This window comes from Pongo pygmaeus, chromosome 6 (assembly GCF_028885625.2).
Source record: "Pongo pygmaeus isolate AG05252 chromosome 6, NHGRI_mPonPyg2-v2.0_pri, whole genome shotgun sequence".
NCBI lineage: Eukaryota > Metazoa > Chordata > Mammalia > Primates > Hominidae > Pongo > Pongo pygmaeus.
The window spans coordinates 125,701,166-125,719,787 of NC_072379.2; the positions used below are offsets into that span (position 1 = coordinate 125,701,166).

An 18,622-nucleotide genomic window follows, 5' to 3' on the forward strand; every position below is an offset into this window, starting at 1 on the left:
TCTGCAGGCAGGGCATCCCATTGTCTACTCAGCTCTCAGCAAAGAGGAAACCCATAATGAGTAGTTCCTGTCTGACCAAATGATGGTCAGCTCATCATTTGCCTGAGTCTGGCTTGAATCCAGGGTTTTTATGGGCTTCAGAGGGGAGGTAGTGAATGCTGATTGGTCCATGGGCAGCCATGGGTGGGCTCCGAAAAAGCACGGCAAGTTCTCACTCCTATCTGCAGAACTGGCCTGAAGGTGGGGTTTCACCAGGGAACTGCCCCTTTCCACACAGGAGCCTGTCTGCCTCCCGTTGTCATTAACCTGCCATTTACAGTGCCCACGGCGTCCAGGCTATTCATGCCGAGGGGTGCCTGCAAGCCAACAGTGACCTGCCTTTAGCCCTCTCTTGGCCTCCCTCTCATGCTCGTCAGTGCCCAAAGTCAAGAGGGGGCTGAGGTGGCAGGGGGCTGGTGTGTTAGTGCTGCCCCAAATGTGCATGCATGCACCTGGCCAGATTGCGACAGCGCCTGGGCTCAGCCTTAACTTTGCTCTGAAATCAGAGCAGGCACCGGGAGTGGGGAGAGGCCAGGAAGGGGGAGCAGGTACTTCTGATCCTGCAGGGGCAAAGGGGCTTCCCAGGCCCCCAAAAGCGCAGAGATGCCTGAGTCCGCAGCCGCAGCTAGGTCGCTGCAGTGGTGCCTGGGGGAGTGAGGTTCCTGCCCCTCCAACTTGGAAGCGGGCAGGGCTTCCATCTGTTCCTGAGAGAGAGCAGCCCTGGCCACACCTCCCCCACTGCAGCCAGTTTCATGGCAACACCCACTCCAGACAGGCCGTTGCTGTTATCATTAGAGCTGGCCAGAAGAACCAACACTTTAGTAATGAATTAAGACAATATTGGAGGAATGAGAGTCTGTTTGGGCCCACCTGAAGGCATAAGACTGGGACCCCACAAGGATGACAGCAAGCATGCAAGCAGGAGGGTAAGAGTGGAGCAGATCAACTTCAGTGCTGCCCTTCACCAACCTCTAAAATACACCTGACAGATCTGCTAACTCAAGGAATTCTACTCAGTCAGAATTTAATCCTGGTAGACTACCTAGATCTTCAGGCCCTTTTAAACGCAAATGACACGAAGAATGACAGAAACCTCACTGTAAAATTACATTTAGGTCTGAGCATGAAGGACTGCATGGAGTTCTTTCTCAAAGGGAAGATCAGAGCTTTGGAATTCTGAAGGAGAGGGAAACAGGCTGAAAATAAAGAGAACTGGAGGGGAAAGCCAGAAATAGAAAAGAGAATGTTGCGCATTCACAATGGGAATCAAGCTTTTCCTATAATAAAGGCCTTGACACAGAAGTGAGTGGGCTAATGAACTTTCTCCATCCAACAGTTAGTTCTATGTGTATCACTAAAGTTATAAACACATTCTTGAGTACCAGAACTTTAATTCTGATACCACAACCTTTGAAGTTCTACTATAATTGGGTCAAACTCTGGAACAATAGCAGATATGCTGACTTGCTATAGAATGAGAGTGACAAAGAATGATGAGGAAATGCCTGAGGTTGAGTCCCAAAGGCCTCTAAGTGTCCCCCCACCAAGGAGAGTGATGACTAAGGCCCTCTCCATGTCCTTGATGTCAACATTAGATGATGTGTGTTAAAAATGTTGAGAATGGAGGGGACTATCTTCAGGACAAGACATTACTCTCCGCATGGAAGGTGTGTTCAATATGCCATCCTGGGAAGATTGAATTCTTGCAGCAGCACATAATGGAAAAATACTACGACACTAAGCAGTAAACTGAGAATATATCAGAATCCCAAAGACTACATCTAATATTGCTTCTCTTAAGTGTAGAATGTAGTTATACACTTTTCTGACTGGAAAAAAAAAATAAAACATTGCAGTTTTTTCTCTTCCTTATTGAGGATGAGTTCCTTACTAACTTTGAATTCAGTTAAGGTTTAGTTTCACCAAACTATTCCTTAGGGAGTTGATTCCTATCAAAGGTCAAATCCTGAAAGAGTAAAATAATCACCTTCCAAATACCAATCTTGTAAAACAGAAGCAGGATCACAAAATTAGTAGGTTATACTTTATGGGCAATTTCTCTTCACAGCTTAATGCTTTGTTTATTTAACTATCCTTATTAAATTATTTTAGCAACAAGAATGGTGTTGCCTTCTCCCCACTTCACTCTCCAAACCCTCAATAGGAAAAAGTTGGCTAGAAGAGTGAATAACATACTAATCACCTCAAACTTCACTAAGATTAATTGGATATGTCACCTCCTCTAAATATCACAGCAGTCATTCACTGGAATAACAAATGGCAAGACGGGAAACCAAATTGTCAACATGGGTACAGAGAATCTACTAATTTACTTGAGGTTAGTGGCTAATAGGCAGTGTTATACTAACATTGTTATTCCTTTGTGATACATTTCCAACCAAATTTATTTTATTAGAAATGCCTTTTTTCTGATTATGAAAATAATAAATGCTCCTTATGAAAAATCAAAAATATATTTTAAAAATACAAGAAAACAATAATAATTAACAATAAGACTGGCAACCACAGATAATCATTGTAATGAATTAGCATTCTTCTTTCAGTGTTTTGGTGTATATAAGTACAATACATCACACCATGTAGGTGCTCTGCATTTTATGTGTATAAGCATGGTCTTATTTTGTTAAATTATTACAAGCATCAATATTAATGCCTGTATTATATTGCATTCTATTGACATTTATATATCTTTTGTTTTCTAACATAAAAAGCTTTTACAATAGGTACAAACACTTTTTCTAAAAGTTTTACATTACTTCTTAGGGTAAAATTCTTGGAAGTAGTGTTTCTGAACCAAAGAGCAAGAAGAAAATATTTTGCCAAATTATTTTCTAGACAGTTTTGTTTTATAGTTTGTTTAATCTTTTGCTGGGCATATAAAATAGTAGTCTGATCTCTGTGCCTTCTTATCAATCCAAAATATTTCTTCTGAAAGTATTTTCTATTTCAAAAGATGAAAAATATGTCTCAAGTTATGTTCCATTTATTACATCTAAGTTTTAATCATTTTCATAAATATATCAGTCAAATGTAGTTTCTTTCATAAATTGTTGGAATATGTCTTTGTAAATTGCTATTTTAAGATTTTTTAAGATAGGTCATTAGAAATTTGTATGACCACTGCAAATATTCAACATATTAAACGTTTCTTTTATATTTGAGGCAAATATTTCTCCCAATTATGTTTTTCTTATTTATTTATAAGAAAACAAACTAAACTATATATAGTTATATTTATTAACTAAATATAAATAGTTAGGCCTATTTATATTTCCCTATGTGATTCTGACTCAATTCCTCTACGTTTAGAAAAATTCCTCCCCCTCCACAGATTAGACACGCACCATCTAAAAAAATAGTACTTGCTTTTTAATTATTGTTGTTAGAATTAAATGAAACTGAAACTTGTTAATGAAATTAGCTAACAAAATTTTCCACTGCTGACCAGATATTATAAAAAACATTGAACCTATCATGTTTAATAGTGCATAGATTTTCCCAAGCTGGATAACTGTGAAATAGAGTGTAACCAATGATTTGAGTGTAACTGTGATTAAACTTTCCAATGTTGGAGGACACTTTTAATGGAAGCTATTATCTATATTTATAGCAGTTTCATTTTTTACTTCAGCTGTTACTTACTCAATTTTTTTCTTCTCTTTTTTGCAATTGATTTGCAAAATATTCCATTAATTGCCTCATAACTGTCATATGTATGGAAAATTGTTAGCATGCCTTAAAGTGATCAAGAAAGCTCTTGAGTGTTGAAATATACTAAGTCTTATTTTAGATCTACATTTCTCCTCTGGGTTCTGCTTAGGCAAAACTAGTTAGATTTAATGACGCTTTCATGCATTTGCTATTAAATTATATTAGTCTAGGTCAGTCAGAACCTTGAGATACGTTTGTCTCTTGAGGCTCCTTGTCTGGACTAGATGTCCATGCAATTCTTGTTCAGCTCTAAGTCCAGTCAGAGGCATTTAATGTGGCCAACAAGAATGGTCTCATGCCTTGATTCTAACATGTATCTGGGGGTCTGAGCTTAAGAATGGTGAAACAGAATGTGCGTGGTCCTGTCAGTTGTTAAACTACTCTTTCCCTGCATCCCCAATCTTGCCTCATGGATATCCTCTGAATAAAATATCATGATTTTTAAGCATCTCAGTTTGTACTAGGATTGCATGGATGGGTGACTTTTCCAACAGAGGAGGAATAGAGATGGGAGGGACTGAGATGCCTATATTCAAGAAAAACTATTTCTAGGCAGATAGCCAAATCTTGATCCATCAAAATACTAAATTAGTAATATATTAAAACATTTTTAAAGGGAATTCTGTTATTATTATGAAGAAAATGAGAAAAGAATAATATTCCATACTGATATCTTCTATCATTTGGAAATACCTACTTTCTTCCAAGAACTGTATAATGTACTAGAGACACAGGATTAAAAGATATGGTCCCTGTTTCCAAATAGCTCATAGTGTGGAGACCAGGCTGACCAGGAAACAGTATCAGCTATGAAACGGAAGTACTGAATTACAGGGAGTAGATGGAATGAATGCCTAGCTGAAACTGTAAACATCAAGAAGAATTCCTGGATAATGTGCCCTATGAATTGAGTTTTAAAGGAAGAGAATCTCAGGCAGAAGAAAGCATATTAGAAGGCCCAATGCTGTGAGAAATAACCTATTTACCTCCCTGCAAGTATTTCAGCAAAGGTCTTAATTGGTCAGTGACAAGAGATAAAAATGAAGGGCTCAGGAGGTCCAGATGATTAAGGTTTTTATATGGCTTGCTAAGGATTTTGGACTTTATGCTAAGCCAATAAAAAGGTATTGAAAGACTTTAAGTAGTCAAGGATGTATGATCAGATTTGCATTTTAGAAAAATTTGTCTGGCCACAATTATGTAAAAAACAGAGAAGGATGGGGTGGGGGACACATTAGCACAAAAGAATAGTTAGAGGACAATTCTTGGCAATTCAGGAAAGAAATGAGGAGGGTCTTAAGTAGAGACAGTGTTTCTGAAGAAAGATATTAAAGAGCCATAAGAGGCAACATATGATCACTGATTATAAGGTTGGAGAGACAAGGATAAAGAAAAGGGTGAAGGCAAGCCAGCTTTCTGGCTTTTACAACCAGGTAAAATGTGATGATGTTCACAGAAACAGGGAGTAACAGTGTGAAAGAAGGCTTGACTGAAGGTAGAATACAAATAGCTTGAGTTACCTGTGAAATGCACAAGTGGATACACAGGGCCAGGACTAGGGTGAAGTGAGTGATGCACGCAATTGGATGCAAAATTTAAGAAACAAAAACTCTTTTAAAAAATGCATTTTATTTTAAGTCTGGGATGCATAAGTAGGATGTGCAGGTTTGTTACACAGGTAAACGTCTGCCATGGTGGTTTGCTGCACCTATCAACCCATCACCTAGGTATTAAGCCCCGCATGTATTAGCTATTGATATTGATGCTCTCTCTTTCCCTGCCCCCTACTCCTGACAGGCCCCAGTGTGTGATGTTCCCCTCCCTGTATCCATCTGTTCTCATCGTTCAGCTCCCACTTACAAGTGAGAACATGCGGTCTTTGATTTTCTGTTCCTGTGTTAGTTTGCTGAGGATAATGATGCAGTGGTAACACATGGAAGCCTCCGCTCTTTAAGGAACTATTACTGAGAGAGGCAGAAGGTTTAAAGATTATGTTTTTATTTATTTATTTTTACTTTTCTCTTATGAAATAAGAAACTTGAATATGTTTATTTGCTGAGGCTAAAAGGAACTGGCAATGGAGAAGGGACGTGGGAAGGAAGAAATCAGAGAAGATAGATGCCAAAACAAAGAGAGACAGAGGCTGAAGAAAAGGAGGCTCAGATGGGATTATTGTAGACAGTTTACTGAATACAGGCCTTCAAAACTATGGGGAGCTTCCATCTAGGAAGTGAAACCATATGACTCAGCAATCCCTCTTCTGGTTATACACCCAAAAGGAAGTGAAATCAGCACCTTGTAGAAATATCCGCACGTCAATGTTCATTGCAGCACTATTCACAATAGCCAAAATATGAAAGCAACCTAAGTGTCCCTCAAGGGATGAATGGATAAAGAAAATGCATAATATATACACAATAGAATATTGTTCAGCCTTTAGAAAAAAAAGAAAATCCTGCAATTTGTGACAAAATGGACAAACCTGGAGGACATTATGCTAAGTGAAATAAGCCAGGCACAGAAAAACAAATACTGTATGTTCTCACTTATGTGTGGAATTAAAAAAAAAAAAAAGTCAAGCCCATAGAAAAAGATAGTACAACAGTGGTTATCAGGGACAAGGAGGGGGTGGGGAATGGAGAAATGCACGTCAATGGGTACAAAGTTGCAGTTACATAAACAACTGAAATAAGTAAGTCTCAAGAGCTAATGTACAGCATGAGGACTACAGTTAATAATTTTGTATTATATACTAGAAACTGGCTAAGACAGCAGATTTTAAGTGCTGTTACCACCAAAAAACAAAAAGGAAGGTAATTACGTGACATGATGGATATGTTAATGTGCTTGACCTTAGTATACTTCACTAAATATATATGTAATATACATGCATCAAAGCATCAGGTTGTATGCCTTAAATATACACAATAAAAGAAGGAAAGTAATGCACTTTTATTGCCTGAACAACACATTAACACATCTCCCCATTGAGGGTCATTTTTTTTTCTTTTGAAATGTTTATAACATTTACTCACATCTTTCCGTATTTCTCCCCATCCCCAAATTTAGGGAAATTAGTATGCAATACTTATCTGCCTGTAATCCCTTCTCTTTGGGGCATTAATCAGCAGTTACTAATCTGAAGATTTAACAAGGGAAGAACAAAGAAGCATTAAAAACACTATTTGCTGAAAATATAGAAGGGGTGCTTAAGTGTTGCTCACAACTCTTCAAAAATGCTCTTACCCAACCTTCAGGTGGAAATTATACTCAAGGCTGCAATGGCTGGAACCCCAAGTTCACTGAAATCTGCATCTTGGAGGAATTTTTCCATAAAACAGTTCTTTCATTTCAGAAATAAAATATTTACTAAAAAGTTGAGAAACAATGCAAGCAAATGCAGTAAATATTTGTTGTTCATGGAAGCAAGTTATTCCTTTACACACTCCTATTGTCTCAGTGAAGTTCTGGAGGTTTATACAAATGGAATAGATTGTGGAACTACCCCTGAGAACTACTCTTAAACATGCTAAGTATTCAGGCTGTCAAATTAAAGGAGTCTCTGAGGCTGCCGCTTCTCTGGTCATCTTTAATTAGGCAATACTCTGGTGAAACCCTCACAATTAATATTAAGAGTTGTTTTTCTTCTACAGTAAGTGGAAGGGGAATTATGTAGTGGCTTGCTCTTTGTTATAATTTTATTGAGAGGGTTGTGGAGGAAGGATTGGAATATAATAGAATTGTTCTATTTTCTACCATTTACAGAAAACCAGATGAGTCACAAAATTGAAGAAAAAATGATGCTTATCTTTTAAACATGTATTTTATAAATATTTAACTTATATTAAAATTACTTTCCACATATTACAAAATGCTCTAGGCATATCAGTGGATATGCTACTCAATAAATGTTACTATGTCTTTCTACCACAGAGATTTATTTAGGAGGGAGATTGTCATGTTATTTCCTGTACCTGGAATGACTCACACTTCTGTGCCTGTTAACATTTTATCCATCTGATATAATCTAGACTGTGAAACCTGTCCTAATCAAGCTATTTATTCATAAATTTAACAACTGTCATAAATGAATTGACTGTCATGAATGAATGAAGCAACAAAACAATGAAATGACTCAATGTGGGCTGGTTCTATGAGTTGCATACCTTCATAAACCCAATAGAGCTTGTTGGGGTGCCTGGAATATTAACAAACACTTACTTTATTATTAATTATGTAGGCAATGCATAAATTGAAATACATTTATATTTATCTCAAGAAATTCTCTCTAAATTATATTAGCTTCTGAGGAGAAAGTGTCTTTCTAGCAACCTGGTTTTTAAAACCATCTTAGGCACTTTCTCTGTAAAGGTAAATAAACTTTCTCTGGAATGTGGTGAAAGAAGCTGTTAGATAATTTCTGAATGTCTGGTTTTATTATAAGGAGGGTCACTGTCCTCAAAGTTTAGCAATCACTAGACCCTGAGGGACTTTTATCTAATCTTAACCCTGCACCTGACTGCCAGGCCGAGCTAATCACTTAACCTCCTAGTGAATTAATGGGTTCATCTGTAAAACACGATTGCCATCAAAGGGCATGAAAGGAAAAGACTAATGATAGACGGAATGAGGTTAGATTTAAAGATTCAACAAAGCCATCAAAATTCACAGCAAAGCCATTTTCCATTATTTCCCTCAGTTGTAACTATACTGCTTTTATAAGAAGTGAATTCGACAAAAATAAGTTTATAAGAGTTCTGTTGTGCTAGTTTTTATCTGCTGGACTGATGCGGTATGTAAGAAAATTCCCTTGCTTTCAAAAATGTAAAATTTAAAGCACATTGAAAATTCATGATATTTCATGATATGCCTAAGGATTTGAGACTTTGACAGACAAAAAAATCCCCTGTGATTTTGATAAGACTGCTAAATAAAAAAGCAGTTCATACATTTATTTTTATCACCTTCTTCCTCTTCTATTTCCTCTTTCATTTTTCTATTACATTTTGATTTTGACTTTTATGTTTCTGCATCTTTACTTTTCTCCACCCCTGGAGCAATGGGAAGTATTTTTGCAGGCTCCAAGTTACCATTTTCAGTGTCTGATGAAGTTCTCCCTTTGGTGTGTGTCAAACAATCACTTCCAGGCTCCAGATAAAGAGACAGAGTGGCCCAGAAATGCCCTAAGCCCGCTAGAGGCATGCTTGCCTAAGCTGGCTGCATCTCTCCAGTTGCAATGCACATTTTTTGGGACAATAATAAATATGGCTCAAAAGAGAATGATGGAAAGTACATTTTTAGGAGATATGAGATCTAGGTCTATTGATGGATAAACTGATTTTTTTCCAGTCACTATAACATCTGTTCAGAGTAAGTAAGCATCACTGCACAGGGAGATAGAGGATGTTAACTGATAGTGGGACTACAATTAGATAGAAGAAAACCAGAACCAAGGCACACACATTGTTCAGATAGTTCATAGGGTTATTTTAATCACTGATTCAACTTTACAGAATGGAGTTTCTCCATTCAATTTCACATCAGTAACTGCAGGTTGTCTTATGTCTAAGATTGGTATAGAACAATAGCAATTTCACAATATCCAGACAATGAATGAATACTAAAAATCTATTTCATTAAAAAGCTCTTTCAGATACTGGTATCTGAAAGAAACCATATTGGACGTAAAATGTTTCATGAAATCAAGAACTCGATATAATGAATATAAGGCTGAAGACTGCAACAGATTTGAATACAGCATGCCTCCATATTCTAGTTATTAATGATTGATTTTTAAGAAAAACTGTTTCAGTTAAAAGGGCAAGTAATCTTTTTTAATCTCACTTTAAAATATTTCCTAGAACTTTCTCATTCATTAGCTCACTTGATTCTCAAAACAATGATTCTCATTCATTAGCTCACTTGATTCTCATATTCTCATAACCCTAAAATAAATGTTATAATCTGTATTTTAAAGTTTAATATTTTGAAAGAAATAAATTACATAATTTGATGAGGGTGATAAATTGGGACTCCAGTCCCAATTTAGTTCACCCTGAGCGGGTCCATTCTCACATCAACCTGTTACATCATTTAAAGAAATAAAAAATGTCCATTACATATATTTTTAAGTTGTATTCAGTCAAACAAGCAGTTACCTTAGCACTCAGATGCATAAAAACCAGTGCAACAAAATTTCAGTTTTTAACAAGTCATCTGAAACAACAGAGGACATAATTTTGTCCTGTTCCCAAGATACTTTGTGTTTATGTTCCTAAATCCTAAATTCCTAAAATTGCATCCTGATAAAGAACAGTAAATTTGTTTCTCTACTATATTTACCATATTGCCTCATTACTTGATCCCTCCTTCCTTCCCTCCCTCTCCCCTTCTCTTCCATTCCTTCTTTTCTTCCTTCCTTCTTTTAATAAATGTGTGTGTGTGTGTATATATATATATATAAAACCAATAATTACCAAGCACTTACAGTACACTGGGCAGAGTGCTAGGCTCTTCACTGAAAACATTTCAAAGTATAATAAGAGAAACAGGAAGCAATGAAATGAGTCAGCTAGTTTTGGAATCAGGTTAGTCACAGTTGATCTCAGCTGCAGGCCCGGAAGTTTGGGGGTGGGCTGCCTTGTATTGCAAACACACGCATCACATCACACAGACATCCTGCACGCTGGAGCACAGCAGCCTGTCAGTTCCCACTGCTGAGTCATTTACAGCTTTTACCGTAGTTAATGCCAATTATTATATATGTTAAAAGTACTTATTAATCCTTGTACCAAATATAGAAGAGGCCTCAGACGCTTCTTATCTCATGGTCCTTAAATCTAACCATGCGCCATACTCACTGGTAGTTTTACAAGGAATGGATTCTTGAGCTCCTCTAAAGAAATCAGTAGCTCCAAGAGAGATGTTTTTAAAAATCTGTTTCTAGTAAATTCTCCCAGTGATTGCTGAGTAACCTACTTAAAATGACATTGGAAGACCATACACTAGAACCCTGCTTTTGATTTTTGTTACAAGATCTAGAATCAAGTTCAAATAGTCTAGATAGTAAAATATTGTGAGAATTTTTTTTGTAGTTTTAGAAATCCCACAAGAAGTATGAAACTGTTGTTATAGTCCATGTAACCAAAATCCTTACCCAACTACTGGAAAATGAAGGAGTAAAAAGAGCTGGCCGGGGTAGAGACATCTGGATCCCTCTGAGGCAACCTAAGAAGATAAGTCTGTCAGAGAATAGTGATTATAATGAGTTAATGACTATATGCCTGGTTTGCTTTAGACAGCCCCATGTCATGCCTTCTGTCTTAGTATAATTATTAATCATGCTACCCATTTCTCTCTCCAAAGTGTCCCTATTTGAGCAACAAGTTATATGGTCACCCCAACTAAAAGTGAATCTTGTCAGAGACCGATGAGTGTCCTTTAGTGAATACAGAAATAATAAGTAGGCTCTATTTATTCATTTATTCAACGCAATTCAGCAACACATTTGTGCTACCATTTGCACATGCCAAGTCCTGCATAAGTAAGGAAAGCCCCCTGCCTTGTGGAGCTTACAGTCCAGCAGTGGAAGACTCATACAGTATACAAATGAAAAACAAATTAAAAAGGATAGAGATTATAATAACTGCTATTATGGGAATAAAGAGGATGATATAATAGGATTTCATGGGATGGACAGGTGGAATGAGGGGAGGCCTTCTGGCAGACCATCATCTGTTTCAACCTCATTTTGCATACCTTCTTGTACTCCAGAAACTGGAAAGCTAAAAGCTATGTTTCATATCCTCCTCCGCAGCTAGGGATCTGGATTTAGACACAGACAACCAGATATACTCATGCAAAGCACCGATTCAGAACTAAACTGTAGAAGGACGACGCAGTGGCAGAGAAGGTGTCTACTTCACTGGCACAGAAGTCCAGCCTCCTTCTTGTCAGACAGCACATAAATGTGTTCCTGAAGGTAATGGTTCTGACCCCACTTCCTGATCCCCTACTCATGGTTACAGTAGTACAACCCTGAAGCCAGCAGTTGGGACAGCAGCCCCCAACTCCCCAGCTTCCTGATGAGGCAGATGTAGAGGGTCAGTTCTGCAGTGGTGTTCTTGGAGTCTGGAATAGCTCCACATCAAGAGCTATTCCCAAGACCTTCTAAAAAATTGTAAGCACTAACTTATCATGTTAAGGTCCCTTCTGATTAAAATGGAGTGGTTTCTGTTATCTGTCACAGAATGCTGAGTGATAAAGACCTAAAGAATGAAAAGGAGTCATATGGCAAATAAGGGAAAGAGAATTCCAGACCGAGAAAATAGCAAGCATACAGTGTCGAGGCTGGGAAAAGACTTGGCAGGTTCAAGCCACAAGAATAAAGTTACTGTTGCTGGAGGAATGAAGAGGTGGGAATGCGGAAAATGAGACACTGTGGGAGTCTGATCAGGGCCATGTCAAGTGAGAGACAAGTTCAGATTTTTTCCTAGTATATTGGGAATTCATTGAGGAGTTTCAATCAGGCATGATCTAGTTTTAAGAATATTAGACTAGATGCCTTGCAGAAAAGGAATTAAAGCAGGAAGATTAGTATAGGACTATGTCAGTAGTACTAGCAGGGGTGAGGAAAAGGAGGAATTAAATCCTTGGCTTTCAGCTAGATCAGAAGGTAGATGTGCTGTAATTCATTAAAACAGAGATGCATGGGATAGAATAAACATAGGTTTGAAGCATCAAGAGTTTGTTTTCATTTTGTTTTTGGGTATCTTTGGTTGTACAAGTCAAAGTTGAGATGCAAACCAGACAAAAGACTTTGACAAGGAGTTTTATAAATAAGAATCTGCAAAGGAACAGTCCGTTTTCCATGGAAATCCTCATCTAAACCAGGTCCTAGGGTCAAGACATTTTAACACAAGAGTCAGAAACAAAACCTCAGAGCACAGTCCATCCAAGCACCTTTTTCATTTTTTATATGAGGTCTCATCTTTAACACTCAGGCTAAGTGCAGTGGTATGATCACAGCTCACTGCAGCCTCAAACTCCTGGCTGGCCTTGAGCGACCCTCCTGCCTCAACCTTTCAAGTATCTAGGACTACAGGTGTGCTCTGCCATACCTGGCTAATTTTTAAAATTTTTTTGTTGAGACAGTCTTGCTATGTTGCCCAGTCTGGTCTCAAACTCCTGGGCTCAAGCAATCCTCCAGCCTTGGCCCCCCAGCGTGCTGAGATTATAGGCTTAAGCCACCACACGTGGCCACCAAAGTGCCTCTTTCTTATGTTGGCTCTTACCAAAGCCTATCAGCCATTCCCTCTATTAACCCTACAACCACAGACCCTGTCCTTACCTGCAAATTCATGAACACTTCCTCAGGCCCAGGAAGAACTGGACTTCTTCTGTCTACCTATACTACCAGCAAATGATTAAGTCAGACTGTCAGGACCTCTACAACCCTCTTATTATATGTTTCCTATATTCTTTCAATCCTTATCAGTTGTTTTGGGAAGTCAGGGACCCCAAACGGAGGGACCGGTTGAAGCCATGGCAGAAGAATGAGGATTGTGAAGATTTCATGGACATTTATTAGTTCCCCAAATTAATACTTTTATAATTTCTTATGCCTGTCTTTACTGCAATCTCTAAACATAAATTGTGAAGATTTCATGGACACTTATCACTTCCCCAATCAATACCCTTGTGATTTCCTATGCCTGTCTTTACTTTAATCTCTTAATCCCATCATTTTTGTAAACTGAAGAGGATGTATGTCACCTCAGGACCCTGTGATGATTGTGTTAACTGCACAAATTGTAGAGCATGTGTGTTTGAACAATATGAAATCTGGGCACCTTGAAAAAAGAACAGGATAACAGCAATGTTCAGGGAACAAGAGAGATAACCTTAAACTCTGACCGTTGGTGAGCCAGGTGGAACAGAGCCCTATTTCTCTTCTTTCAAAAGCAAATGGGAGAAATATCACTGAATTCTTTTTCTCAGCAAGGAACATCCCTGAGAAAGAGAATGTGCCCCTGAGGGTAGGTCTCTGAAATGGCCCCCTTGGGTGTGGCTGTTTTCTATGGTCGAGCTGTAGGGATGAAATAAGCCCCAGTCTCCCATAGCACTCCCAGGCTTATTAGGATGAGGAAATTCCCACCTAATAAATTTTGGTCAGACCTGTTGCTCTCAAACCTTGTCTACTGATAAGATGTTATCAGTGACAATGGTGCCTGAAACTTCATTAGCAATTTTAATTTCGCCCCGGTCCTGTGATCTCGCCCTGCCTCCATTTGCCTTGTGATATTCTATTAACTTGTGAAGCACGTGATCTCTGCGACCCACACCCTATTCGCACACTCCCTCCCCTTTTGAAAATCCCTAATAAAAACTTGCTGGTTTTGCGGCTTGTGGGGCATCACAGAACCTACTGACATGTGATGTCTCCCCCGGACGCCTAGCTTTAAAATTTCTCTCTTTTGTACTCTGTCCCTTTATTTCTCAACCTGGCTGACAGAGAAAATAGAAAAGAACGTATGTGACTATCGGGGGCAGGTTCCCCGATAATCAGTAGCCCTGAGACTATAAGTTGAAGTCTGCTTACTTTGCTATAATTACTATCCGGAGAGCTGACTTGCCATTCTTATAAATGTAATCCTAGCATTGCACGATACCATGGGCCATCATGCCAATCTCCTTGCTGCACAAACTTGCTAAGCCCATTACATATGCAAGTTTTATCATCATAATCATCAATACCATTGTGGCTGAGGTTGATGTTATGATTGCCATACACTGAAAAGTAGCTATGTAAGTCACTAAACAAACATTTTATCTCCACTTAAATATATTTGTTTGTCTGAAATAATTACAGAGATAATATACATAGATCTATGCGTGGACAAGCCTATCTGTGTACGTGTGTGTGTGTGTGTACATATATTTGTGCACAGGCCTAAACAAATATATATGTATGGATGTATGTGAAACTAATATGTAATCAGTTAAAAAGTTAAATATATATAGGTTAACATGTATGTATATTAAACTAACAGGTTATCATGAATGTGTTATTTGAACTCATAGTCATTAAGAGATGTAAAACTTTTAAGATTTTTCACTGTTGGAAAACATTGGAGAGCCTCAAAATATTTAAACATCTAATCTTTAAGTTGAAATGATTCACACAAAAAGAAAATAAAAATATCTGAGCATATTTATTCAGGAGCAGCAGTAAATTAAGAAACCAAGAGTTTTTTTAAATGAATTTTCACTATATTAATTTCAAGCTATTTATTATTTTATGGGTTGTCTGATTTATTAAAGCCTAATTAATGTAAGTAAAGAAGGCCCAAGTAATCATTAAATATATCACTATGGAATGAATTTTAGATAAAAGTACCATTACTTTAAGAGAGGAAAGAACACATAATTGCCATGGTTGATATTAATTTTAATGTCATGGAAAATTTATTTAGTAGGAAGATGCTTGCAAGTAACATCTGAATTTTTCTCTTTGTTTCAACATCCATGTAAACCTGAGAGAAATTGCCTAGTAGATTTTAAAAATCTACAGTATAGGTGTTTTAATCAGGGGTCTCCAGAGAAACAGAACCAATAAGCCAATTCCTTATAATAAATACATTTTTGATATAAAGAATGGCTCACATTATTATGGTGACTGACAAATCCCAAGGTCTACAGGGTGAGTTGGCCAGCTGGAGACCCAGGAGTGCTAATGGTCTAGTTCCTGTCCAAAGGTCAGTAAGTTTGAGTCTCAGGAAGAGCTGATTTTTCAGTTCAAATCAGAAGGCAGAGAAAAGCCAATGTCCCAGTTTGAAGTCAGTAAGGTGGGGGGAAATCTTTCCTTGGAGAAGGTCAGCCATTTTGTCCTATTCAGGCTGTCAACCGCATGAATGAGGCCCATAACATTAGGAAGAGTAGTCTGCCTTACTCAGTCTACCAATTTAAAGGTAAATCTCAACCTAAAACACCCTCATAGAAATGCTGAGAATGATGTTTAACCTGGGCACTTTGTGGTCCAGTCGAGTTAACATATAAAATGATCACCACAGTAGGTCAACTAGCGGAATGCAGAACGTTTTGCCTTTACTAATACTTCACGCTAAAGGAAAAAGTGAACATGAGTAGTTACAGCCACAGATAATATGAGATACTGTTAGTCTGGTTTCAAAAAGCATTATGTGCATCCTTCACATGTTATTTCCAATGGTCCCCATTATTCAATAGTTTTAATATATACCTGGTATCTGCCATGTCTACTGCAAAGGTAGACAAAATGCTCACTGGGGTCCTAGTCCTTTTTACCTCATGCCTACCTGGTCACTTTATAGCTGCTCTCCTTCAAGACAATCTACTTTCTACATATTTATTACATAAATATTCTTGGCTGGGTATGGCAGCTCATGCCTGTAATCCTAGCAATTTGAGAGGGAAAGGTGGGCAAATTGCTTGAGTCCAGGAGTTCGAGACTAGCCTGGGCAACATGGCAAAACCCTATCTCTATTTTTTCTTCAATGTCTAATGAAAAAAGAAATCCTAAAACACTGCTATTATTACAATGCTCCCCTGCTCAGGAACCTACCATGGCTCACCAGAGAAACAAAGGTAGATTAACTTTCACCTCCACAAAAAGACTATAGCTATTATTGTGTACAAGTATTTTTTTTTAAATAAGGCTAAAGTTTCTACACTGGCTTTCAGAATATCAGAGAGGAGTCCACGTTAAGCCAGCTGGAAACAAGATGACTACTATAATGGCATGAGAGTGTTCATTAAGCAAATTGTATCTTGCCATAAGGTATGTATGTGGAGAAGGGGGTGTATAGTATTAGACAATGCTTCATTTAAATAGACTTTCTCTTCTTCATCAAAGATTTGTTTACTTCTCCTATACTCTAGGTCTATGCTAGGCTCTAGAGTTTCAACACATTAAAGGCACAGCCCCCTGATGGAACTAAATAGAGAACCCAGAAATAAACCCATTCATATATGGTCAACTGATATTCAACAATAAGGAAAGAAAGTCTCTTTTATAAATAACGTTTGAAAAACTGAGTATCTACGTGAGAATGACATTTGCCCTTTATCTTACACCATACACAAAAATCAACTCAAAATGGATTGAAGATCTAAATGTAAGACTTGAAACCATTAAAAGCCTAGGAAAAAAACTTGGAGAAAATCTCCTTGACATTGGTCTTGACAATGGTTTTTTGGCTAGAACACCAAGAGCACAGGCAAGAAGAGCAAACAATACCAAGTGTGACTATATCAAACTAAAAAGCTTCTGCACAGCAAAGGAAAGAGTCAACAAAATGAAAAGGCAACATGTAATGAGAGAAAACATTTGCAAACCACGTATCTGATAAGGGGCTAATATTCAAATTATATGAGAAATTCATACAACTAAATAGTAAGAAAATGAAGAATCCAATTAAAAAATGGACAAAACACCTGAATAGGCATTTCCAAAAGAAGATATGCAAATGTTCAATAGGTATATGAAAAAATGTTCAACATCACTAATCCTAAGAGAAATACAAATTAAAATCATAATGAGGTATCACTACACACCTTTTAGAATATCTATTATCAAAAATGAAAGATAAATGCTGTCAGAAATGTGGAAAAATGAAACTTTTGTACGTAGTTCGTGGGAATGTAAATTAGTGTAACCATTACAGAAAACAGTAGGGAGGTTTCTCAAAAAATTAAAAATAGAACTACCATATGATCCAACAAATCACTACTAGGTGTATTTCCAAAGGTATTAAATCAGTATATTAAATAGATATCTGCACTGTCATGTTCATTTCAGCATTATTCACAATAGTGAAGATATGGAATCAGCCTAAGTGTCTGTCAATGAATGAATGGATGAAGAAAATGTGATATATATATATATATATATATATATATATATATATGATTCTATATATATATCATATAGAGAAAGTTCCATATATATATATATGGAGGCTGAATAGTATATACAGTAGAGTACTATTCTAAGGAAATTCTGTCATTTGCAATAAAATGGATGAACATGGAGGATATTAAGTGAAATAAGGCAGGCACAAAAAAAAATACCTCATAAACTCAGTTATATGTGGAATCTACAAGAGTTGTACTCATGGAGGTAGAGAGTACAATGGTGGTTATCAGGGGCTGGAATACTTGGGAAACGAAGGATGTGGGGAGCAGTTGGGGAGATGTTGGTGAGGGGATTCAAAATTTTAGATAGGAAGAATAAATTTTAAGATGTTTATTGTAAAACATGGTGATATAGTTAATACAATGTATTCTACCCTTGAAAACTCCATAAAAAGTAGAATTTGTGTTCTTACTGCAAAATATGTGAAGTAATGCATATGTTAATTAGCTCAATTTAACCATTCCATGATGTATGTGTATTACAAACAATATGTTATACAAAATAAATATATACAATTTTTTTGTCAAATAAAAAGTTTTGAAAAAACAAGGAAAGGCTCTGAATAGACATATTTCCAAAGAAAATAGACAAATGTCTAACAGGTACATGAAAAGATGCTCAACATTACTAATCATTAGAGAAATGCAAATTAAAACTGCAATGAAATATCACCTCACACCTATTAAGATAGCTGCTATGAAAAAGACAAGAAGCTAGGTGAGTAGCTCATGCCTGTAATCCCAGCTATGCAGAAGGCTGAAGTGGGAGGATTGTGTCAGCCTAGGAGTTTGAGACCAGCCTAGGCAAAATAGCAAGATCTCATCTCTGTTTAAAAAAAAAAAAAAAAAAAAAAGAAGAAAAAGAAGAGGAGGAGGAGGAAGAAGAAGAGGAAGAAGA

The 18,622-nt window shown here is 37.3% G+C and overlaps 1 protein-coding gene across 2 annotated transcripts in view; it reads right to left on the reverse strand.

Moving 5' to 3' along the window:
• GRM8 (glutamate metabotropic receptor 8) overlaps window positions 1-18,622 on the reverse strand; it is a 938,300-nt gene that overhangs the window by 261,286 nt on the left and 658,392 nt on the right. The window contains exon 8 of one of the 2 annotated variants that reach the window (XM_054495925.1): window positions 9,238-11,012. The exons of the other annotated variant lie outside the window; for it this stretch is intronic. Within the exon in view, the coding sequence (XP_054351900.1) occupies window positions 10,999-11,012 (14 nt within the window). The 3' untranslated portion in view covers window positions 9,238-10,998. Of the gene's footprint in view, window positions 1-9,237; window positions 11,013-18,622 lie in introns of those variants that run through there. 2 annotated transcript variants of the gene reach the window in all.